Genomic DNA, 25,596 nt, shown 5'->3' with positions numbered 1-25,596 from the left:
TCAGCCTCTAGGCAGAGGCAGAGCTCCTGAAGTTTCTCAGTAGCCTGCTGGAAGAGATTACTTGCAGAGAGATGAGTAGAGAGAAAATGTTGGTGATTGTTTAGAATCCAGATAGTGTTATTGCTATAGCCCTAAGGGGAGGCAGTGAAGGTCAAAACCACAGTGAGACTGAGCTTGAAAAGTAATGGACCACAGGGCCAGCACTGTGGCAGAGTGGGTTAAGCTACCACTGCAATGCCCACATGCCATATCAGTGTTCCAGATCCAATCTTGGCTGCTCCCTTTCTGATTCAACTTCCTGATGATGTGCCTGGGAAGCAGTGATGATGGCCCCCACATGGGAACCCACATGGAGTCCCCCCCCCTTCTCTCCCTCTTATCCTCTTCCTCTACCTCTGTTGCTCTGCTTTTCAAATAAATAAATCTTCTAAAAAAAAGTAAAGAAATAAAAGGAATGGATCCAGGTGAAACAATTCAAAAGAGGGAAGAGATACATTTAAGATTGATTAATTTTTCTGATGACTGAAAGAGTTTATCCCAGTATAAAAGGCTTATTTGTTGTTCTCAGAGGGTAAATTTATACAGGAATTAGGCCTAGACCTTAATTAAGATTGGCATATATCATAAGAAACATCAGTTGATTTTTAAAATGCATTATATTGCAGGTCAACATATCTCAAGCTGACATGCAGGCCATTGGCAATACCATCACAATGGTAACACAGGATGGCACACCCATCACAGTCCCCGCTCATGACGCTGTCATCTCCTCATCAGGAACACACTCAGTTGCTATGGTTACTGCTGAGGGTACAGAAGGGCAACAGGTAATTACTTCTTGTCTTTTGTATCATTCATTACACATAACAGCATCTAAACAGATACGCTGTAGTACACAGTGGTTGGGCACACAGACTTTGGACTGAATCCCATTTTTTCAACTTCTCGCTATTTAATCCTCAGACCTCCTTTTTCCTCACCTATAAACCTGGAATGATAGTTGGATCCCTCTCAGGGTTGATACCAGGATTAAATAAGATAAATTGTGTAAAGTACTTAACCTAGGTAAATGTGAAGATTATTGCTGGTAGCTACTCCTGTCATCATCATTATCATATACTTAGGAAATGAATTCATTTGCAAAATTTGCTTTATTTAATATATCAACATTTTTGTTTAAAAAAACTATCAATCAGTACAAAGCAGAGACAAACCCATCAAAAGACTTGATTTGTAATCTTTAATTTTTTAAAGATTATTAATTAATTTATTTATTTGAGAGGTAGAGTTACAGACAGAGAGAGAGACAGAGAGAAAGATCTTCCACCCACTGGTTCACTCCCCAACGGCCGTAAAGGTCAGAGCTGGGCTGATCCGAAGCCAGGAGCCAGAAGCTTCTTCCAGGTCTGCCATGCCAGCACAAGGACCCAAGTACTTGGGCCATTTTCTACTGCTTTTCTAGGCCATAACAGAGCTGGATCACAAGAGGAGCAGCTGGGACTAGAACCAGCACCTATATGGGATACCAGTGCTGCAGGTAGAGGCTTAGCCCATTATGCCAGTGCCAGCACCATTATGTCAATATTTTAAAAATCAAAAAATATGTACAGTAAGAAGTCTTCCTCTCACTCCTGCCTATATCAACTCAGTTCTTGTCCCCACAGATAATCCACTTTTTTTTTTTAAAGATTTATTTATTTATTTGAAAGAGTTACACAGAGAAGGAAAGGCAGAGAGAGAGAGAAGTCTTCCAATCGATGATTCACTGTCCAGTTGGCCGCAATGGCCGGAGCTGCACCAATCCGAAGCCAGGAGCCCGGAGCCTCCTCCAGGTCTCCCATGTGGGTGCAGGGGCCCAAGGACTTGGGCCATCTTCTGCTGCTTTCCCAGGCCAAAGCAGAGAGCTGGATTGGAAGTGGAGCAGCCGGGTCTCAAACAGGTGCCCATATGGGATGCCGGTGCTTCAGGCCAGGGCGTTAACCTGCTGCACCCCAGTGCCGGTCCCTGTACAAGGTATTTTTAAGTCTTACTGCAAATGGGGCCAGTGCCATGGTACACTAGGTTAATCCTCCCATATGGGCACCGGGTTCTGGTCCCAGTTGCTCCTCTTCCAGTCCAGCTCTCTGCTGTGGCCCTGGAGGGCAGTGGGGGATGGCCCAAGTGCTTGGGCCCCTACATCCGCGTGGGAGACCTAGAGGAAGCATCTGGCTCCTGGCTTCAGATCGGCATAGCGATGGCTGTGGCGGCCATTTGGGGAGTGAACCAGTGGAGGGAGGAACTTTCTGTCTCTCTCACTGTCTGTAACTCTACCTGTCAAATAAATAAATAAAAAGTCTTACTGCAGCTACTTTACCCTGTTCAGAGAAAGTCTACAAAAGGAGCTGTCAGCCATCCAAGATTCATTTACATGTTTAATATCATCAAAATCAAAATTCACACAGGCTGAAAGTACAAATAAGTGGATTCCAAAATTCATAGGATAGTAGGCATTTAACCTGGCAATTAAGCCTGTGTCCCATATTGGGAGTATCTGGGTTCAATACCCAGCTTCCCAACTTCAGCTTTCTGATAAGGATGACTCAAGTAATTAAGCTCCTACCACTCCCTGCACATGGGAGACCTGGATTGAGTATCTGGCTCCTGACTTTGGCCTGGCCCAGTCCCTGCTGTTGTGGACATTGGGGAATGAGCCAATGGATGTGACCTCTGTCTGTCTTTCTGTCTCTATCTCTGTATCTCTGCCTCTCAAATAAATAAATAAATAATTTGAAAGAAAATATAAAAATCAGAGGCAGCCCCCCACTTGGGCTGCATCTTAATTACTTTGCCAGATGGCTACCCCAGACTCCTATTTCAATATCAGGGTTGTGCTAGCTTCAGAAACAAGTTGGAAGGTATTCCTTTCTGTGGTATGTTCTGATAGCTTGTGTAGGTTGGCATTATTTCTTCTTTAAGAGTTTGACAAGAGAGCACAAGTGTCACAGTAGTTAAGTTGCGGCTTAGGACATCTGCATCCCATATCAGAGTGCCTGGTTCAAGTCCTGGTTACTCCACTTCTTCTTCTTCTTATTCTTTTTTTTTTTTAAGATTTATTTATTTATTTGAAAGTTAGAGTTACACAGAGAGAGGAGAGGCAGAGAGAGAGAGAGTGGTCTTCCATCTGGTGGTTCACTCATATGGTGCTGCTCATGTGGGCACCGGTTCTAATCCCAGCTATTCCACTTACAATCCACCTTCCTGCTAATGTTCCTAGGAAAGCAGCGGAGGATGGCTCAAGTGCTTAGGCCCCTGCACCCATGTGGGAGACCTGGAAGAAGCTCCTGGCTCCTGGCTGTGGCCTGGCCCAGCCCAGGTTGTTGCACCCATTTGGCGAGTGAATCAATAGATGGAAGATTCTCTCTCTCTCTCTCTCTTTTCTCCTCTTGTTCTGAAACTCTGCTTTCAAATAAAGAACAAATCTTTTAAAAAAATTTTTTATTTTATTTAGTTGAAAGGCAGAGTGACAGAGAGGGAAAGACAGGAATCTTCTATTTTCTGGTTCACTCTCCAAATGGCCCCAGTGGCTGGGACTGGCCTAGGCCATAGCCAGGAGTCCAGAATTCTATCTGGTTTCCTACATGAGTGGCAGGGCCCAGGTATTTGAGCCATCTTCCACTGCTTTCCCGGGTGCCGTTAACACAGAGTGAGATCCAGAGTGAACCAGTTCTCCGACATGGGATGCCTGTGTTGAAGGCGACAGCTTAATTCCCTCTGGGCCACTGGAATTTTCTTTTTTAGGGAGTTTTTTGATTATGAATTCAGTTTGTTTGTTCATTTTTAACAGATATAACACTACTACAGATTTCTATTTCTTCTCATACCTATTTTGAAGGAGTTTTCCATTTCATCTGAGTTGTCATAATTATTGACATGAAGTTCTTTATAATATTTCCTTTTTATCCAATTAATATCTATAGGATCTGAAGTTACATCCCTCTTCCATTCTTGGTATTGATTATTTGCATTTTTTCATGATCATCTTTGTAGGACTTTATGAATTTTATTAGTCTTTCACTATTAACTCATTTTTTTTCTTTATTTCATGTATTTTTGTTCATAATATTTCCTTCTTTCAGTTGACTGTTGTTTTACTGTTTTTTTTTTCTTATTAAAAGGGAAATTAAAATCATTGACTTAAAACCTTCTCATCTAATATGAAAATTTATAGCTACAAATTTATCTGTAAGAATTGCTTTAGGGGCAGGCATTGTGGCATAGAGGGTTAAGCCACCACTTGGGATGCCCTGTCTCATATTGGAGTGCCTGGAATTGAGTCATGGCTCCTCTGCTTCCAATCCAGATCCCTGTACATCAGTGTCTTGCAAGTGGTGGATTATGCCTCAGGGACTTGAGTTCCTGCCACCCACATAGGAGACCCAGATGGACTTACTAGCTTCTGGCTTTTGCCTGGCCCAGCACTGGCTATTGTAGTCATTCAGGGAGTGAACCAGTGAATAGAAGAGCATTCCATCTCTCTTTCCCTCTCTTTGTCACTCTGCCTTTCATACAGATAGATAGATAAATCTTTTTTAAAAAAATAATTTTTTAACAAAAAACAGAATTGCTGGGACTGGCATTGTGATGCAGTGGGTTAACTTGCCACCTGCAACACTAGCATCTCATGTATACACAGGTTTAAGTCCCAGCTGCTCCACTTTTGATCTAGTTCCCTGGTAATGTGCCTGGGAAAGCAGCGGAAGATGCCCCAAGTGCTTGAGATTCTGTACCCATGTGGGAGGCCTGGATGGAGTTCTGGGCTCCTGGTTTCAATCTGGCCTAGTCCCGGCCATGTGATCATTTGGGGAATGAACCAGTGATGGATGGTCAATAACTGTTTTCTCTTTCTCTGCCCCCCCCAATAACTTTGCCTTTCAAATAAATAAATCATAAAAAAATTTTATTTTAAATTGCTTTAACTTCAGTTCACAAATTTAGATATATTATTTTAACTTTCTTTGAATTCCAAATATTTTCTAGTTTTTCTGGTCATTTCTTTTATGGTTATTTACATTAATGTCACTTGGGGTAGGAGCTTGACATTCAGTTAAGTCACCTGCATCCCCTAGTGGGGTACCTTGGTTTAGTGCCTGATTCCAGCTCCTGATTCTGGCTTCCTACCAGTGTAGACTCAGGAGGCACTAGAGAATAACCCAAATAGCTGGGCCCTGCACTGTCATGGGAGACCTGGAGTTCTCAGAACCTGGCTCTGGCCCAGCCCCAGCTGTTATAGGAAGTCGGCGAGTGAACCAGCAAATAAGAGATATCTGTCATAAATAAATAAAATTTTTAAATTTTAGAGAGATGTATGTTGCTTAATTTCTCAATACTTAGTATTTTTCTAGATATGTCATTGTTATTTATCTTTTTTAAAACAGATTCATTTATTTATTTGGAAAGCAGAGTTACAGAAAGAGGGAGAGACAGAGAAATCGTCCATCCACTGGTTCACTCCCGAAATGACTGTAACAGCCAGGACTGGGCCAGACCGAAGCCAGGAGCTTCATTTGGGTCTCCCACATGGGTGCAGGGGCTCAAGCTCTTGGGTGGTCTCCTACTGCTTTTCCAGGCACACCAGCGTTGCTTTCTCAGGTGCATTATCAGGGAGCTAGATGAGAAGTGGAGCAGCACCTATATAGGATGCCAGTGTTGCATGTGGCTTAATTATTAGTAATTATCACAAGACTGGCCCCAAGAAAGTTTGCATCCACTGGTTCACTCCCCAGATGCCCACAACAGCCAGAGCTGGGCCAAGTTAGAGATAACTCACACACTCTCGCTCTCTCTTTCTCTGTAGCTTTGCCTTTCAAATAAATATATCTTTAAAAAATTTTTTTTCAAGAATTGCTTTAACTTCAGTCCATGAGTCTCCTACATAGGGCTGAAGCATTGGGCCATCTTCTGCTGTTCTCCCAGGCCATTAGCAGGGAGCTGGGTATGGGATGGTGGCACTTCAGGCAGCAGCTTTACCTTCTGCATCACAACGCTAGCCCCAAGAGTCATTACTTTGAAATTTACTGAGACTTGTTTTTATGTGTCTCTCACCCATTTTCAATTGTATTCCATGTATATTTGAAAAGAATGTGTACTCTGTATTTCTTGGGTATAGTGTATTATGGACATAAATTAGGTCCAGGTGCTCGATTGTGATGTGTGATGTTCAAATATCCTATAGCTTTTAATTTTTTCCTTCTGTGTTCTATCAGTTACTGAGAAATAAGAATTAAAATCTCCAACTGTATGGAATTTGTATCTTTTCCCCCATTTAGTTCTGTTAGTTTTTGGTGTTTTTTTTTTTTTTCTTCAAATGTTAGTTATTAAGTGCATACATGTTTCATTTTATTTATTTTAGAAATTTTATGTTTATTTGAAAGAGTGACACAGGAAGGAAGGGAGAGGGAGAGAGAAAAAGAGATCTGTCTGGCCGGCGCCGCGGCTCACTAGGCTAATCCTCCGCCTAGCGGCGCCGGCACACCGGGTTCTAGTCCCGGTCGGGGCGCCGGATTCTGTCCCGGTTGCCCCTCTTCCAGGCCAGCCCTCTGCTGTGGCCAGGGAGTGCAGTGGAGGATGGCCCAGGTGCTTGGGTCCTGCACCCCATGGGAGACCAGGAAAAGCACCTGGCTCCTGGCTCCTGCCATCGGATCAGCGCGGTGCGCCGGCCGCAGCGCGCAGGCCGCGGCGGCCATTGGAGGGTGAACCAACGGCAAAAGGAAGACCTTTCTCTCTGTCTCTCTCTCTCACTGTCCACTCTGCCTGTCAAAAAAAAAAAAAAAAAAAAAAAAAGAGATCTGTCTGCTAGTTCACTCCCCAGATGGCTACAACAGCCAGTTCTGAGTCAGGCTGAAGCCAGAACGCAGGAACTCAGTCCTGGTTTCCCATGTGAGTGGCAGGGGCCTGAGCACTTGGGCCATCTTCTGCTGCTTCCCAAGTGCATTAGAAGGGAACTGGAGGGGCCGGAGGGGCCAGCGTTGTGGCGCAGCGGGTTAACGCCCTGGCCTGAAGTGCCAGCATCCCATATGGGCACCGGTTCTGGTCCCGGCTGCTCCGCTTCCAATCCAGCTCTCTGCTGTGACCTGGGAAAGCAGTGGAAGATGGCCCAAGTCCTTGGGCCCCTGCGCCCACGTGGGAGACCCGGAAGAAGCTCCTGGCTCCTGGCTCCTGGCTCCTGGCTGCGGATCAGCGCAGCTCTGTCTGTTGCGGCCATCTTGGGAGTGAATCATTGGATGGAAGATCTCTTTCTCTGCTTCTCCTCTCTCGGTGTAACTCTGACTTTCAAATAAAAAAATAAATCTTAAAATAAAAAAAAGAAGGGAGCTGGATCAGAAGTAGAGTAGCTGAGACTTGAACAACTACTCAGATATGAGATTTCAACATCACAACTGATGACTTAACCCACTGCACTGCAATGCCCACCCCTCATATTTCATTTTAATTCCTCTAAAGATTTCCAAATTATATCTTTGCATGTTAATCTTTTTTGTTGCTGTAAGGATTACAGTATACATCCTTAAGTTAACAGTTTATAAGGGACTGCGCTGTGGCATAGTGAGTAAAACCACCACCTGCAGCACCAGCATCCCATGTAGGTGCTAGTTCAAGTCCTGGCTGCTCCACTTCCAATCCAGCTCCCTACTAATGTGCCTGGGAAAGCAGCAGAAGGTGGCCCAAGTACTTGGGCCCCTACACCCACTTGGGAGACCCGGAATAAACTCCTGGCTTCAGATCAGCACAGTTCGGGACATTGCAGCCATCTGGGGAATGAACCAGTGGTTGAAAGACCATTCTGTCTCTGCCTCTCTGTATCTGTAAAAAAGATTTTTTTATTTATTTGAGAGATAGAGTTAACAGACACAGAGAGGAAGAGACAGAGAGAAAGGACTTCCATCCACTGGTTCACTCCCCAGATGGCTGCAATGACTGGAGCTGAGCCTATTCAAGTTTCTTCTAGATCTCCCACGTGGATGCAGGGGCCCAAGAACTCGGGCCATCATCTACTGCTTTCCCAGGCCATAGCAGAGAGCTGGATCAGAAGAGGAACAGCTGGGACTCGAACTGGCGCCCATACAGGATGCCGGCACTGCAGGTGGAGGCTTAGCCCACTAAGCCACAGCACTGACCCTGGCCCTATTTATTTTTGCTTTAAAGGATTTTTTTTTTTTTTTTTCTGAATACAGAATTTTTGGTCAGTAGTTTTTTCCTTCAGTTCTTTAAATTGTCCCTGTCCATGATTTCTGCTGAGAAGTCAGCTATGTTCAGATCACTGTTCCCCATGTCATTTTTCTTCTCTAGATGTTCTCCTTACATTTCTTTTTAACATTTTAATATAGCGTGGTTTTCCTTGTGTTTACATGCTAACTTTCTAAGTTAGTGACTTTTTTTTTCTTTACCAGATTTGAAGAGTTTGGCCATTATTTCATCAAAAATATTTTTATTTTTTTCCTTTTCTTCTAGGACTCTAATTATATGTATATTAACTTGGTTTAGTCCCACAAGTTGCTGGAGATGTGTTCAGTTTTTTAAATCTTTCTCATGGTTCTCCTAATCTGTGAGTTAATTTGACCCTTTCTTTTGCTATCATTGTCTCTTGTTGCCCACTCAGATGATTTTTAATTTTAGATATTGTTATTTTCACTTGTAGAATTGCCTTTTTAAATAATTTTGTTTACTAAAATTCTTCCTGTGTTCATTCATTCTGGCGGCTATCTTTTCATTTAAGCCCTTGAACATATTCATAATAGCTGCACTAAAATCAGTGTCTTCTACTTCCAACATTTTGGTCATCTCAAGGTTTATTTCTATTTATTTCATTTTCTCTTGATTCCTGTTCATATTTTCTTCTTATCATTTTTTTTTATTTTTTTACAGGCAGAGTGGACAGTGAGAGAGAGAGACAGAGAGAAAGGTCTTCCTTTGCCGTTGGTTCACCCTCCAATGGCCACCGCGGCCGGCGCGCTGTGGCCAGCGCACCGTGCTGATCCGAAGGCAGGAGCCAGGTGCTTCTCCTGGTCTCCCATGGGGTGCAGGGCCCAAGCACCTGGGCCATCCTCCACTGCACTCCCTGGCCACAGCAGAGAGCCGGCCTGGAAGAGGGGCAACCAGGACAGAAGCCAGCGCCCCAACTGGGACTAGAACCCAGTGTGCCGGCGCCGCTAGGCGGAGGATTAGCCTAGTGAGCCGCGGCGCCGGCCCTGTTATCATTTTTTAAAATATTTATTTTATTATTATTTTTTTAAACAGCAGTCTTTTTTTTTTTAATTTTTTTTTATTTTTTGACAGGCAGAGTGGACAGTGAGAGAGAGAGACAGAGAGAAAGGTCTTCCTTTGCCGTTGGTTCACCCTCCAATGGCCGCTGCAGCCGGCGCACCGCGGCCGGCGCACCGCGCTGATCCAATGGCAGGAGCCAGGAGCTAGGTGCTTTTCCTGGTCTCCCATGGGGTGCAGGGCCCAAGCACCTGGGCCACCCTCCACTGCACTCCCTGGCCACAGCAGAGAGCTGGCCTGGAAGAGGGGCAACCGGAACAGAATCCAGCGCCCCGACCGGGACTAGAACCCGGTGTGCCGGCGCCGCTAGGCGGAGGATTAGCCTAGTGAGCCGCGGCGCCGGCCCTGTTAACATTTTTTAAAATATTTATTTTATTTATTTGAAAGACAGAGTTACAGAGAGAGGCAGACAGAGAGAGGTCTTCCATCCACTGGTTCACTCCCCAGATGGCCACAACTGGCGGAGCTGCGCTCATCTGAAGCCAGGAGCTTCTTCCGGGTCTCCCACGTGGGTGCAAAAGCCCAAGGACTTGGGCCATCTTCTACTGCTTTCCCAGGCCATAGCAGAGAGCTGGATCAGAAGAGGAGCAGCCAGGACTAGAACCGGCACCCATATGGGATGCCGATGCTTCAGGCCAGGGCTTTAACCCAATGTACCACAGTGCCGGCCCCATGTCTTATCATTTTTAATGATAAGTGTTTTAGACTTTGTGGATGATACCTTGATAATTTTTATTTTTCTCTGAAGAATGTTGATTTTTTTTTTCCTCTCTCAGGTAGTTTTTTCTACCAGTTCTAGAGGCTTGGCTTGGTTTTATACTCTAAAGGCATGTCTGTCTCAGTTTTACCATTAGGTCTTAGGGTAAATCTCTAGTCCTGACATAATCTTTACTCTTAAAGCATGGTGTTTAGGGTTTCACTATAAAGTCAGAGGTGTTAACCAACTTCCCTCCATGAACTTGGTAGGACTGAAACTTGAAATGCTGTCTTTCTTGTGATGAGTGGTACTGAAATCTCTTCTCCAGCTTTTTAGACCTCCAGCTGCTGCTTTCTGCCAGACTTATTTGGACCTTATTGGAAACTGCATACATTTGTAGTCTGGGGCCCAAAGGACTTGAGACTTTATCCAGGGCTTTAGGGCTTCCACCCTCTGGGATATCCTTCTCAATGTACAGCTGTTCTAGTAGTCCTGGACTCTATTATCTGATACAGTAAGTTGCTGCATGCTGAAAAGTCGGGGTAGAACTCTACCTCGGCAGAAAATCTGTTTAAAGGTAGAGGTCACCCAGAGTGACTCCCTCCTTTTGAGATTCCCCACCAGTTTCTTCCTGCTTTTCATTGTTCTCCAGGGCCTTCAAGCAGTTGCTTTTTGTAATTTTTTAAAAACTATTATTTAAAAGAGTGACAGAGAGAGAGGTAGATAGAGATCTTCCATCTACTGGTTCACTCCCCAAATTGCCCCAATGGCCAGGACTGGGCCAGGCTGAAGCCAGGAGCCAGGGACTCCATCCTTTTCTCCCACATGGGTGGCAGGGGCCCAGACACATGGGGCGTCTTACTCTGCCTTACCAGGCGCATTAGCAGAAAGCTGGGTCAAAAGCAGAGAAGCCGGGACTCAAGCTAGCACTTAAACTGCTGCACCACAACACTGGACCCACTTTTTGTATTTTTGCCATAAGTTTATAATTGTTATCTGCAGGAAGGTTAGTCCAGTGTAAACTGTTTTGCTATTGCTGGGCTAAAATCTGTCTTTCTTACTAGATTATAGAACTGGAATTGATCTAAGATATATATCTAGCTTAAGAATATGGCATTTTTAGTGGGTTAATGTCCAAGTAAACAGCAATTTTAATTTTTTAAAATTTGTATTTATTTTCATTTTATATGAAAGGCAGAGAGACAGATTGTCCATCTGTTGTTTCACTCCCCTAAATGCCCACGATAGTCAAGGCTGGGCCAGGTCATGGCCAGAAACTTGGAACTCCATCTGGGTCTCCCACATAAATGAATAGAGCAAGGACCCAAATACCTGAGCCATCCTCTCCTGCCTCTGTGCATTAGCAAGGAGATGGACTGGAAGCAGAACAGCCGGGACTCAAACCAGGCACTCTGATATGGGATGTAGGTGTCCCAAGAGGCAGTTTAAACCTCTGCACCAAATACCTGCCCCAGATTTTAGTTTTTAAGCATTTCTCTGAATTTGGCTGAGTAAAACTTTACAATATCTTTTAACAGAAGTAGTTGATGCCTATGCCATACATACATTGTTTAAAATTACATTTGTGGGCCGGCGCCGTGGCTCACTAGGCTAATCCTCTGCCTGCGGCGCCGGCACACCGGGTTCTAGTCCCGGTCAGGGCGCCGGATTCTGTCCCGGTTGCCCCTCTTCCAGGCCAGCTCTCTGCTGTGGCCCGGGAGTGCAGTGGAGGATGGCCCAAGTGCTTGGGCCCTGCACCCACATGGGAGACCAGGAGAAGCACCTGGCTCCTGCCATCAGATCAGCGCAGTGCGCCGGCGCAGCGCGCTGGCTGCGGCAGCCATTGGAGGGTTTGAACCAACGGCAAAGGAAGACCTTTCTGTCTCTCTCACTGTCCACTCTGCCTGTCAAAAAAAAAATTACATTTGTGGATCTGGTGGTGTTGCATAGTAGATTAAGCCATTGTTTGCAACAACAAGTCCCGGCTGTCTCACTTCTGTTGCAAAGGCAACAGAAGATGGCCCAAATGCTTGGCCCCTGCAACCCATATGGGAGGCCCAGGTGAGTTCTGGCTCCTGGATTCAGCCTGACCCAAACCTGACTATTGGAGCCATTTGGGTAGTGAAGAAGCAGATGGAAAATTCTGTCTCTACCTCTCTTTCTCTCACTCTGCCTTTCAAATAAATAAATCCCATGGAAAAATGTCAGCTCCTTCTTTTGAATTTGTGATTACTAATAAAGCACCTAAAAGGTAATCTATAGAAGTGAAATTGACACTTTGAGATGCAGTGACTTTGAACAGCCCTAGTCTTGACTGTTGAGGAACAGTTCTTTTTTTTTCTTTCATACTATTTGTTGAACTGTTTATTTACTATAGTTAATCACATATGTATAAAGTTAATTGAAAATATGTATAAAGTTAATTGAAAATAGATTAAGAAGTGCATGAAGTTTGTATTCCTTAAATAAAAGGTTTCTGCGGGGGGGAAATAGTAGTTTTCTAAATAAATAAATAACATTTTAAAATGTTATTTATTTAAAATGTTATTTGCAATAAGTGGACTTTAACCTGGCTTTTTCAATTTGTTTTGCTAAAGGTTGCAATTGTGGCCCAAGACTTGGCAGCATTCCATACTGCCTCTTCAGAAATGGGGCACCAACAGCACAGCCATCACTTAGTAACCACAGAAACCAGACCTCTGACCTTAGTGGCGACATCCAATGGCACCCAGATTGCAGTTCAGGTGAGTGGAAAGGCAGGCTGTCCTCAGGCGACAGCGGTGCTGCTCGAGCTCTAACCTTGTATGGTATGCTGGGTGTAAGACCGTTACAGGTGGTAGATTAACCTGTCACCTAACCTAGTACAAGGGAACCACTGTATGTGAGGTGGACTCAAGACTAACGCTTTGTTTCCTACTATTGTGGACTAGAGATATTCATAGCAAGAAAAAAAAATCTTCAGATATGCATCCCTGTGTGTACCCAGCAGGGTTCCATAAAGCACTTCAGAGCTGTTCCTTGGAGGTGAAGCTGATATAAACAGATCCTAAATCAGTCCTCTGAGAATCCCTGCACAGCCCCATGGTAAAGCAGGGAATGTTGGGGGCAGCATTGTGGCGCAGCAGGTTAAACCACCACTTACGACACTGGCATCCCATGTGAGTGCCAATTTGAGTCTCGGATGCTCCACTTCCCATCCAGCTTCCTGCAAATGCGCTTGAGAAGGCAATGGATGATGGACTAAGTGCTTGCTCCCCTGCCACTCATGGGGGGAGACCTGGATGGAATTCCTGGCTCCTAGCTTCAACCTGGCCTAGCCCTTGCTATTGGGGCCATTTTGGGGAGCAAACCAGCAGATGGAATATTCCCCTTTCTCTCTCTTTCCTTCTTCTGTCACTCTGCCTTTCAAATAAATAAATAAATCTTAGTGGAGAAAAAATTAGGGAATGTTAGAAGACTTAGAAGGAGCCATTCTCTGAGAAGACCTTGGATTCAAGCAGAGAATCTAGAAACCTTTGGTTTTATTTAGTTGGTTAGGTGTAGAAGGTAAGGACTTGGGGCCAGCTGTTCCACTTCTGATCTGGCTTCCTGCTAATGGCCTGGGAGAAGCAGTAGAGGATGGCCCAAGTACTTGGGTCCCTGCCCCCATGTGGGAGACCCAGATGAAGCTGCTGGCTTCAGCCTGGCCCAGCCCTACCATTTTGGCCCTCTGGGGAGTAAACCAGCAGATGGAAGCTCTCTCTCTCTCTCTCTTCGTCTGTCTCTGTATCTCTCCCTCTCTCTGTGCAACTCTGACTTTCAAATAAATAAGTAAATCTTAAAAAAAAAAAAAAAAGGCAGCAAAAGGCTCAGCAAGCTGTCTATCCCCATTGGCCAAAGTGACCATCTTTTGTCCCTTACATCCACGTGAAAAATTTATCAAAACCCTAAGTAAAGAACCTCCATTATTCTGCCTTGCAGAAGTTTGGTTTTGTGCTCTTAATGATTGGGTCAACAGCAGCATCTTTAAAAAAAATGTATCCGCCTTGCGGCACCGACACACCGGGTTCTGTCCCAGTTGGGGCGCTGGATTCTGTCCCGGTTGCCCTTCTTCTCCGGGCCAGCTCTCTGCTGTGGCCCGGGAGTGCAGTGGAGGATGGCCCAAGTGCTTGGGCCCTGCACCCGCATGGGATACCAGGAGAAGCACCTGGCTCCTGCCTTCGGATCAGCACGATGTGCCGGCCACAGCGTGCCGGAGGCGGCGGCGGCGGCCATTGGAGGATGAACCAACGGTAAAAGGAAGACCTTTCTCTCTGTCTCTCTCTCACTGTCTACTCTGCCTGTCAAAAAAAAAAAAAAAAAAATTATTTATTTGAAAGGCAAAATTAGAGGGAGAGACAGAAAGATCTTTTATCCACTGGTTCACTCCCCAAATGACCACAACAGCTGAAGCTGGGCCAGTTTGAAACCAGAAGCCAAGAGCATCTTCCCAGTCTCCCACGTGGGTACAAAACCCCAAGTACTTGGGCCATCCTCTGCTGCTTTCCAGGTGCATTAGCAGGGAGCTGGGCTGGAAGTGGAGCAGCCATGACTCAAACCGGCATCCATATGGAATACTGCCATCACAGTTGGCAGCTTTACCTGCTGTGCCACAGTGCCAGCCCTGACAGTAGTATGTTAACAAGCACAGGTGTCGGAAAATTAGAGAAAAATTTAACTTTTGGTATATAACATTTTTTAGCATTATTGTCACTGTGGCTTTTGAGCTGTGAGTGTTTGATGAGTGTGTTTATGTTTCAGCTTGGAGAGCAGCCATCTCTGGAAGAAGCCATCAGAATAGCATCGAGGATCCAACAAGGAGAGACACCGGGATTGGATGATTAATCCGAGGAACAGTGGAGCAATAAAAACCAGGAGGAGCCTCTCATCTCTGGCAGCAGAAGTCCATGAAGCCCGGGCCCAGGAAAATTGGGAGTTTTCCATGCCTGATACATTGTACACGTTTTTATGCAAGAGTGGAGAACATTTTATTCTTAACACTTTTGTGTATATAACCCTTGGAATAGATTCCCAAACTGATTCATTGTGTACAAGGAAGTATGAAATTAGGGCAGCACAGTCAATTTTCATGTTATTTTATCATACCACAAACTCCTAGAGTCTATTTGCAAGACCAGTGAAGTCTTACAGGGTCTTAGGATGGAATTTTAACTTAATGTGAAAAAAATAAAGGCTATAGTATCTGAAATGTCAAAGGTTCTACGTGTCAAGCGATCTTAATTCCAGAAGCCATCATGGATGATAAAGGATAGAAAGCCTTCAGCCATTTCCCCGAGTTGGTAGAGTATCTACAGTTTTTGTTCACTATATACTTACCCATTTTTATTTGTATCTCATGGTTTGAAGATTATTCATTCATTCATTGTTTCCAGTCCCTGTTAAAGACCAGCTCTTTTCAAGCTGAAATTAGCATTACATTGGATTATGTATAAAATTATGAAGTTTAGTTATTTAAAATTAAAAAAATTAAATACAGTGTTTGGGTTTTGTTAAAGATTTTACTTACGGTTTTTTGTTACTGTTTTTTTAAAAAATAATGAACTATCAAAGTTTGACCAAAGGTTGGTGCCCGGGATAACAGTGCTGTAATTGGAAATGGCTTTACTCTGAAAATTAGGTTAGTGGGTTGGTGTAAATTATTTATTTTTGCTTATGTACTTTTGTTTTAAAGCTTATTTACCCTAAAGTTTATTATTAATTTTGAATACAGCAATTTTTTAAATGTCAAACCTTTATATTTGTTTTATTAAATCGGTGCGGGGGTGGGAGAGAATGTTGCAGAATATGTCACACATGTAACAGATTATATATAGCCCAGCACACAGGTGCTCAGAGTATGTTGTACATAAGGCACAGTGTCAGTACTTGTGCATATTTTTATGTCTTCACAGCAGTTTTGTGAGATAACGAGATTTACTGCTCCCAGGTTTGTGTGATTGGTTGATTTTTAATATTTTTTTATTTAAGAATTAGAGTACACTCCTATCTGCTGGTTCACTATGCAAATGCCTGTAACAGATAGGGCTGGGCCAGGGCTACACTGAAGCCAGGTGCCAGGAATTCCACCTGGGTCTCCCACGTGGATGGCAGGGACCCAGCTACTTGAGCCATCACCACTGCTTCCCAGGGTCTGCATCAGCAGGAGCCAAAGCTTGGTATCAGGTGCAGGCACTCTGATGTGGGATTCAGGCATCTTAACTACCAGGCCCAACGCTGCCTTTATATGTGACTCTGACCCCAAGTCCAGTGTGGTGTTTCACTGCACCTCAGCTACCACCTTAAATGACCAAGATGAGCTTTAGTGATTTCTGATTACCTGATAGCCTGAGCACTCAAAAGACTATTTTCTTTTCTTTTTTTTTTTTTTTTTAAGATTTACTTATTATTTTGAAAGAGTTACAGACAAGAGTTAGAGACAGTAAGGTCCTCCATCCACTAGTTCACTCCCAGATAACCACAACAGCCAGCGCTGAGCCAGGCCAAAGCCAGGACCCAGGAGCTTCTTCGGGTCTCCCATTGAGTGCAGGGGCCCAAGCACTTGGGCCATCCTCCACTGCTTTTCCCAGGCCATTAGCAGGGAGCTGCATTGGAGTAGAGCAGCCGGGACACAAACTGGCACTCATATGGGATGTCGGCGTCTCAGGCAGCAGTTTTACTTCTGGGCCACAAAGCTGGCCCCCAAAAAACATTTCCTAGCATCAGAAATTAAGCAGAGTCCACAAAGTTAAAAAAAAAAAAAACACCTTAACTAAAAGAGCTGTCATGCAGTGTGCGCTCCTGCACCGCCATTCACTGATCTCGCGTCAGAAAGCCGAAATGTGGCTGTTTCACCTCAAGCTTTACAGTACAAAGGGGGAAATACTGTGCCGTTCTAATGAATGGAAATGTTATCTTTGATCAGGTTCTTTGAACTCTTGCTCAAGAGGGTCAGACTTGGTCCTTTGAAGTAGGAAACCCTTCAGGGTCGGGCAGGGGATTGGCTGCTTTTCCTTTGAAGCCTTCACGGACAGCTTTAGGAAAAGACCTGGTCACCTAGCCTTCGTTTTTGGCAAAAACATTTAAACACAGAACTCCGTGTGAGGCCCGCTGAAGCATGGTGGGAAGGAAGCTGAAGAGGCTCCAGCTTCCCAGAGCAGGTCCCTGCTGCTGATGGGGAGCTGCTCTGCCTGGCAGAAGGTCTGGTGGAAGGTCTCTGTCTCTGTTGTCATTCAAATAGAATGAAAATAAAAAATTAAATTTCAAGAGTGCAACCACACTACATTGAATTTCAAGAGCAGGGCCTTGTTCACAGCGTGCTGGCCACATACGCACCAAGCCAGTCCTGTTCCTCAGAAGGAAGGAAAGAGGGTGTTTAGCTGGAGGGTCCTCATCCTGGCCAGGAAAGCCAGGTCAGAAGGCGCTCCTGGGCTTCCCGGGCCCAACGCCCAAGCCGTCGGCCTCCCTTGGCCATCTAGAATCCAACGAGGAGAGACACTGGGGTTGGCTGATGAATCCACAGAACAATGGAGCACTAAAGCAGGAGGAGTCTCTGCCAGTTGGATTGGGCAGGGCTGAGCTGGATTATCCTGCTCAATTACCCCTTGGCTCAAAAAATGCATTCCTACTGGTGCCCAGAGAAGGGCTCAGGGCACTGCTGGTTGTCCCCGACCTGCCTTCCTGCAAATGGGACCTCAGGGACATCGGAGGTGGTGTATTTCCCCCAAGAGAAGAGGCCAGCTGCCATGGGAGCTCTTCCCAGTGCAGCATGTGGAAGGGAATCCCCCGGGGTTCAACCCCTACCCCCTGTCCCCCAAGAAATGAGTACACTTCAGGGCACAGAGCCAACTGAGGCACGACCCTCTGCACCATTACTTGATGATACTCAGGGAAGCCCGGCCCGGCCCGGCTCAACCTGCAGCCACTACCGAGAAAAAGCACGTTGCCTACCGTCTACACTCCTTGTAGGAACTTTCCTTAATCTACAGCGGCAGCTGCCCAGAGGGAAGCTCTGCTCCCACGTGGCCCCTCGCAGGCCTCGGCACGGCCTGCCTTCCTGGATGGCAGTCATAGGATTGGGTCAGCAACTTGGGAAACTACGTGCTGGATTCCATTTATCAACCCAAGGAAGTCTTTTCCTGGTTCAGATAAGATGGCAGGCCAGGGAGCAGTCAGTGGGAAGAATAAGGATGCCCAGCTGCAATCTGGGCCAGGAGGGTAGGGGGGCACAGGGCAAGCAGAGCCAGGCTGCCTCAGCCCTCCACTGGGGGCGCCTTCTGACCCAGCTTTCCTGGCCAGGATGAGGACCCTCCAGCCAAACACCCTCTTTCCTTCCCTCTGAGGAACAGGACTGGCTTGGTGCGTATGTGGCCAGCACGCTGTGAACAAGGCCCTGCTCTTGAAATTCAATGTAGTGTGGTTGCACTCTTGAAATTTAATTTTTTATTTTCATTCTATTTGAATGACAACAGAGACAGAGACCTTCCACCCACTGATTGACTCACCAAATGTCCACAACAGCCAGGGCTGGGCCAGGCTGAAACCAGAAGCCAAGAACTCCATCTGAGTCCCCCACAGGAGTGACGGGCCCAAGCACTTGAGCCACCAGCTGCTGACTCCTGGGGTGTACATGACCAGAAAACTGCAGTGAAGGAGAGGAGTCCAGACTCAAACCAGATACTTCAATATGGGATGCAGGTGTCCTAAGCAGCGAATTAACTGTTGCACCAAATACCCAGTTCGTGCAGTCTGGACATTTTTTTCCCCTCTATTTATTAGAAAGACAGTCTTTCTGAAGGGGCAGGAGAGAAAGAGATCTTGCAATCTGCTGCTTCACTCCACAAATGGCTGCAACAACCAAAACTGGGCCAGACCAAAGCCTCAGGAGCTAGGAATTCCATCCTGGTGTCCCATGTGAGTGGCAAAGACCAGAGTACTTGGACCATCTTCTGCTTTCTCAGGCACATTAGCAGGGAGCTGGATCAGAAACAGAATAGCAGGGGCACATGAGTGGCAGCTCCATGCACTGTGTCACAATGCTGGCCTCTGGCCTTGGGTTTATCTTCAAAGCTGCACTTTGTAAGTGAAGTCCCATAGGTATGCTAGGGGCTGCAGTGCCATGCGGGCTCACCTGGAATGCCAGTGCCATAGGCGGTGGCTTAACCTGCTGTGCCACAATGACCCCTTTCCCAATTTCTCAATTTTAAAGATCCTTGAAGGGAAGGAATTGTGGCACAGTAGGTTAAGCTGCAGCTTGGAATGGCCATATCCCATCCAGGTGCCAGTTTGAGTCACAGCTACTCCACTTCCAATCCAGCTCCCTGCTAATATGCCTGTGAGGCAGCATGTGATGGTCCACGTACATGAGACCCTGCCATCCATGTGGGAGACAAGGATAGACTTCCTGGCTCTTAGATTTGGCCTGGCTCAATCCTGGCCTTGTAGGCATTTGGGGGGTGAATCAGATCAATCTGTATTCTAACTTTCAAACAAATAAACATTAAGGAAAAAAAGACATTTGGGGTAGCCCATTTGCTGTGGGCTGGGGTGGCAGGCTTGTGGGAAGGGGAGACACCTGGCAGGAGGAGGAACCTGGCAGCTCTGAGGCCTCCTGTAAGAGCACCAGCTGCAAGGCCCACAGCTCCCCACATCCTGGAGAGCTGTTTCATCAGGTTCTGTGCCCGCACATTCTCTTTTCACCCACTCTGCCTTCCTGAGCTTGCCTTGTGTTTAATCTTCTAGCCAGTGTGAGATGAGCCACACCAATTCAAATTGCTAATTCCAGTAATTCCAAATGAAGGTCAGATATCCTTGATATTTGCATTTAAAGTTGGCATTGCAGGCAGGGGTGGGTGCTGTGGCACAGCAGGTTAAGCTGCTCAGGATGTCTGCTGGATTCCAGTCTCAGCTCTGCTTCTGTCCCAGGTTCCTGCTAATGCACATCTGGGAGGCTAGCTGTTGCAGGCATTTGGGGAGTAAAACAGAAGATTCATTCTCTCTGCCTTTCAAATAAATAAAGGTAATAAATATTTAAAAACATAAAATTGGCTTTGCAGGGCCATTATTAGGCAGCCTAGTGGTGAAGCCACCTGCATCAGCGTGCTTGGGTTTGCTACCCACTCTGGCTCCCAAGCCCACCTTCCTGCTAATGCAGACCCTGGGAGACCGAAGTGCTGTTCAGGTAACTAGGTCCCTGCGTACAGGTGGCAGACCTGCAGCAAGTTCCCAGCTCCTGGCCTTGGCTTCAGCTTACCCTGGCCATCACAGGCATTTGCATTCTCCCTCTGTCTCTCTGCCTCAAAAAAAAAAAAAAAAAAAAAAAAAAAGTAATTGCCTAATACAAAAATGAAGGGTAGAAATCATACTTAAAGCTTAATTTTTGGGGGCCAGCGCTGTGGCATAGCGGGTAAAGCCACTGCCTGCAGTGCTGGCATCCCATACGAGTGCCGGTTCGAGTCCCAGCTGCTCCATTTCTGATCCAGCTCTGTGCTATGGCCTGGGAAAGCAGTAGAAGATGGCCCAAGTCCTTGGGCCCCTGTACCCAAGTGGGAGACCCGGAGGAAGCTCCTGGCTCAGACTGGCGCAGCTCCAGCCGTTGTGGCCAACTTGGGAGTGAAGCAGTGGATGGAAGATCTCTCTCTCTCGTTCTGCGTCTCCTTCTTTCTCTGTGTTAGTCTTTCAAATAAATAAATAAATATTTTTTTAAAGTTTATTTTTGAAGTTTTTCTTTACTTACAACAATTAAACAGCAAACAAAACCCACTATAAGTCAAGAAAGAAACTACAATAGAGAGAAAACACTACGCCTGCCTTTGCACGTGTGTAGTAAAACATACATGACACAGATGTACTCCTAACCAACTCTGACACGCCTTTCCTGGTCAATAAGGGCTCGCACTGCTGCGTGGCCATCACCACCACACCTCTCCATCATCCCAAACGGAAACCCTGAACCCCTGAAAAACAGCGCGACCCCCGTGCACAGCCCTGTTCTGTTTTCCATCTGTACGCATCTGACTGCTGTCCATCCCTGACATTTGTCTGTTTGCACCTGGCTTCATGGCTACCTGTAAGAGTACTTTCTTCCTGCTTTTGGACCAGGAGGCCTCATGGTTTCATTCTGTCCTGAGCTCCACAGATCCCATGGCCTGTCCTACTAAGGGGTGCACTCCTGCCAGCCCCTCTCTCGCTGCCCCCATGCGTGACTTGGAGGCCCAGTAGGGGAGCACAGGTGGTCTCCAGCTGTTCCCTCCAGCTCAGAACTCACCTGGCTTAAGTACACAGGCACCCTCGGTTCTCTGCACAGAACCTCATTCTGCTGCCAGAGCAGAGCTAAAATGTAAGGACACGGGGTCATGCTAAGAGCGAGGCCTGCTCCAAATTCAGCATGATTGCACCCACAGACAAAAAGAAAACTCAGCCGGCAAAAGGTTTCTCCGCCCACTTTTCTGCAGTAGAAGACAATAAGAACACTTAGGGCTCCACTGTGGGCCCTAAGTGTTCCCTTGGTGGCTCCATTTCTGCAGGGCCTCCCGGTGGATGCAGGGGACCCCAGCCCCAGGGCCCCCAGCCCGAGAACCTGAGGGAGCAAACCGCTACTCTCCTCCCGGCTGCAGACTCAGTCTCAGGAACTTCGACACAATCCTGCAGTTTCTCTGAGAAAGCCCCAGCTCGCTTATCTTTTACCAACAGGGACCTCTGGCTCCAAGCCAGCAGCAGGGTTTTTGTGCAGTGGAGGGCCCTGCAGGGCCCCAGGCCCCACGTGGGAGCAGTCCCACACTCACCAGAAGCCTTACCCATGTAAAACTGCTCCGGCAGGTTTCCCCACTGCTTTGGGGCTGTTCTGACTTCCTGAAATTGCTTCATGTTCTTTAACCACAAAAGCAGGAGCAACAGAAAAATGCACCCTCTACCCCTCCCCGCCCCCGCAAAAGTGGGCTTCACTATTGTGAAGCTGTGGAGGTATTGCAAAGCCAAAAAGAAAGGAAAGCGGTTAATGAATGAAAAGCGGGCTGGTGGGGGCTGGGGCTGGCCACCAGCAGGAGGCGCTGTGGACGGCCAGGCGCAATTCATGGCCACATGGCTCCTTCTGGGACAAATGAACTACCTGAACTTTAGCCAGGAGACTCTTTTCTCTGAGTTTTGTGGCAAAAGAAACCTCCCCTCTGCCTTCTGGTTTGATATTTGAGTCTTCTGAAATAAAGTGACAATGGATTAACTGGATTAATGGGAGAAAAGACACAAATTAATTATGTGCATCTGTGCATGCGATTCACACAAAATAATGAGACTTAAAGAAGGGCCAAATGGTGGAAGCTTAAATAACATTTTGAGCTACAGAAAGAAACGGGAGATATGGGTTTCCTGGGGAGAGGTGGAATAAATTATTTGTAGGGGAGATGAATGGGGCAGAAAAGCAGACACTGACCCGGGACAAAATTCATCTGGGCCCTGGACATAGCGTCCACTTTGTTCTTCCTTCCTGTAAGTTAATCTGCATTCTGGTGGAAGAAAATGAGATTCCAGACTGATGAGATCATACAGATGCTGCTCAAGACAACTGCACCCCTTCTGGAACCAAAGACAAAAAAGAACTTTGGAGAAAACCCCTCCCTCTGGTTCAGGGAAGGCAGAGGGGTGGGAGGTAGGAGCTAACAGGAAGGCAGACAGAAACCTTGGTTCCCAGACTGTTTTTCTTTAGTGCAAAGTTCAAAGCCGGTCAGACCACACTCTGGGTTATCAGTTATCGAACCCCTATACCTTTATTTATTTATTTATTTATTTATTTTTGACAGGCAGAGTGGACAGTGAGAGAGAGAGAGACAGAGAGAAAGGTCTTCCTTTGCCGTTGGTTCACCCTCCAATGGCTGTTGCGGCTGGCGCACCGCGCTGATCCGATGGCAGGAGCCAGGTGCTTCTCCTGGTCTCCCATGGGGTGCAGGGCCCAAGCACTTGGGCCATCCTCCACTGCACTCCCGGGCCACAGCAGAGAGCTGGCCTGGAAGAGGCGCAACCGGGACAGAATCTGGTGCCCCAACCGGGACTAGAACCCGGTGTGCCGGCGCCGCAGGTGGAGGATTAGCCTAGTGAGCCGCGGCACCGGCCACCCCTATACCTTTTTTAATTTTTAAAATTTATTTGAAAGGAAAAGAGACACTGAGAGAATGAGACAGAAAGATCTTCCATACACAGGTCCACTCCAGGAATGCATGCAACATTCAGCGTGGGGCCAGGCCAAAGCTGGGAGCCTGCAACTCCATCTGAGTCTCCCACATAGCTGGCAGGCGCCCTGGCCATTTTTCTGTGTGCTTGTGTTGTTGTTGTTGTTGGTTTTTTTTTTTTTTTTTTTTTTTTGACAGGCAGAGTGGACAGTGAGAGAGAGAGAGAAAGGTCTTCCTTTGCCGTTGGTTCACCCTCCAACGGCCGCCGCGGCCAGCGCGCTGCGGCTGGCGTACTGCGCTGATCCGATGGCAGGAGCCAGGTGCTTCTCCTGGTCTCCCATGGGGTGCAGGGCCCAAGCACCTGGGCCATCCTCCACTGCACTCCCTGGCCACAGCAGAGAGCTGGCCTGGAAGAGGGGCAACCGGGACAGAATCCGGCGCCCCGACCGGGACTAGAACCCGGTGTGCCGGTGCCGCAAGGTGGAGGATTAGCCTAGTGAGCCGCGGCACCAGCCCTTGTGTTGTTTCTAACAATTGGTTGAGGAGCACTTTTGTACCCAGGGCCCTGGAAGTCAGCAGAGCTTGGGAGTGGAGGGTGAGTGGGCATGAATACAAAACAATGAAAGAGGGGCTGGAGCTGTGGCGTAGCAGGCATCTCCTGCAGTGCCGGCATCCCATCTGGGTGCCAGTTTGAATCCAGGATGCTCCACTTACAATCCAGCTCCCTGCTAATGGCATGGGAAGGCAGCAGAAGATGGCCCAAGTGCTTGGTCCCCTGAACCCACCTGGGAGCCCTGGAAGAAGTTCCTGACTCCTGACTTCTGGCCTCAGACTGGCTCAGCTCCAGTGGTTGCAGCCATCTGGGGCGTGAACCAGCGGATGGAAGATCTCTATCTTTCACTCTGTCTGTAACTCTGCCTCTCAAATAAATAATCTTTAAAAACAAACAAATAATGAATGAAACAAGCCTTGCCTTCTGAAAAGCCTTGAATGGGAGGCAGGTGCCTCAGTGACACTGGCCATAGCGTGTGAGCAGTCCCAGCATTCTGCAGCTGGGAACCAGGCACAACGGTTCATCCCCTGCACTCAGAAGTGGGCTGTGCAGAGCCAGAGGGTCTTCATTATCAGCGTCAGAGCACAAGGCTGCTTGTCTGGGACAGGTGGGAAGGCCAGTCCTACTGATGTGGCAGCTTGGGAAGCAGAAGCACAGGCCCCTTTCCCAAGGGCAAAGCCAGAGGAGGCAGAAAGGGCTGCGGGAAAGATGGCCCAGGCCCAGGTGACGGGGAAGGGACAGGAACTCCAATTATGGCAGAAGAGGCAAGGGGCTGGCTCCCTGGCCTGGGGTGGTGCCAGGCCTTCCTCCAGGCCCTCTGGTGAGCAGGCTCTGGGTCCTCCAACTGCTCCCTCTGTAATCCACACAACAACCCTCAGCGGTAGACTTGTTGACAATTTTGCATATTTCTCTAGATATATTCCTCTGTGATAAATGCTTTTTTTTTTCAGGCTGCTGTTCTCTCGTGCACAGGGAGACAGCCTGTCAGGTTTCCCTCACCTGACAATAAACCTTTTCCCTTTAAAAAAAAAAAAAAAAAAAGGCTGACACTGTGGCGCAGTGGGTTTAACACCCTGGCCTAAAGCACCGGCATCCCATATGGGCACTGGTTTGAGCCCCGGCTGCTCCACTTCCAATCCAGCTCTCTGCTTTGCTTTGGCCTGGGAAAGCAGTGGAAGATGGCCCAAGTCCTTGGGCCCCTGCACCTGCGTGGGAGACCCAGAAGAAGCTCCTGGCTCCTGGCTTCGGATCGGTGCACCTCTGGCCGTTGTGGCCAATTGGAGAGTGACCCATCTGATGGAAAACCTCTCTCTCTCTCTGTGTAACTCTGACTTTCCAATAAATAAATAAATAAATAAGTTTTCTTAGGTTGTTTCTTGTTACTGTTTTTTAATGGAATTATTCCACATTAGCAATTCCCCTTTCCCCATTATTTCATAGACATCTTTCCACCTTGTTCCTACTACAGCTCTGGTTCATTATTCCGTAGGCAGTGCAGTTTTTGGTGACATAAGTGACGCCAAGTTTTGCCATCATAAACTAGCCCATCTCCATTGGGCAGATTTCTTCCCTTCATTCAGGTTCCTGCGCAGACACTGTCCCCTCAGGAAAGCATTCCTGAACTCCCTACTTAAAACAGCACTTCCCTCCAGCCCTCTACTACTATTTTTTTTTTTTTTTTGACAGGCAGAGTGGACAGTGAGAGAGAGATACAGAGAGAAAGGTCTTCCTTTTGCTGTTGGTTCACCCTCCAATGGCCGCCACGGCTGGCGCACTGTGACCGGCGCACCCCGCTGATCCGATGGCAGGAGCCAGGTGCTTCTCCTGGTCTCCCATGGGGTGCAGGGCCCAAGCACTTGGGCCATCCTCCACTG

At 47.0% G+C, this 25,596-nt stretch overlaps 1 protein-coding gene and 1 long non-coding RNA gene across 15 annotated transcripts in view; one reads left to right on the top strand and one right to left on the bottom strand.

Moving 5' to 3' along the window:
* Nucleotides 1-15,762, top strand: part of ZNF143 (zinc finger protein 143) — a 51,951-nt gene extending 36,189 nt beyond the window's left edge. For all 12 annotated transcript variants that reach the window (XR_016231445.1, XR_016231444.1, XR_016231446.1 and 9 more), the window contains 3 exons: nucleotides 666-827; nucleotides 12,592-12,738; nucleotides 14,774-15,762. Coding sequence is in view for 9 of the 12 variants with exons in the window: in XM_008266024.5 (XP_008264246.3) it covers nucleotides 666-827; nucleotides 12,592-12,738; nucleotides 14,774-14,857 (393 nt within the window). In the remaining 3 variants the exon portion in view is untranslated. The remainder of the gene's footprint in view (nucleotides 1-665; nucleotides 828-12,591; nucleotides 12,739-14,773) is intronic.
* The window catches only part of LOC138849586 (uncharacterized), a 43,269-nt gene that overhangs the window by 8,121 nt on the left and 9,552 nt on the right, over nucleotides 1-25,596 (bottom strand). The gene's annotated exons all lie outside the window — the stretch shown is intronic.

This window comes from Oryctolagus cuniculus, chromosome 1, assembly GCF_051225735.1.
Source record: "Oryctolagus cuniculus isolate XC-2025 breed Fujian yellow rabbit chromosome 1, ASM5122573v1, whole genome shotgun sequence".
NCBI lineage: Eukaryota > Metazoa > Chordata > Mammalia > Lagomorpha > Leporidae > Oryctolagus > Oryctolagus cuniculus.
The sequence above is the reverse complement of the archived record's forward strand: the minus strand, read 5'-3'. Positions and strand labels throughout refer to the sequence as shown.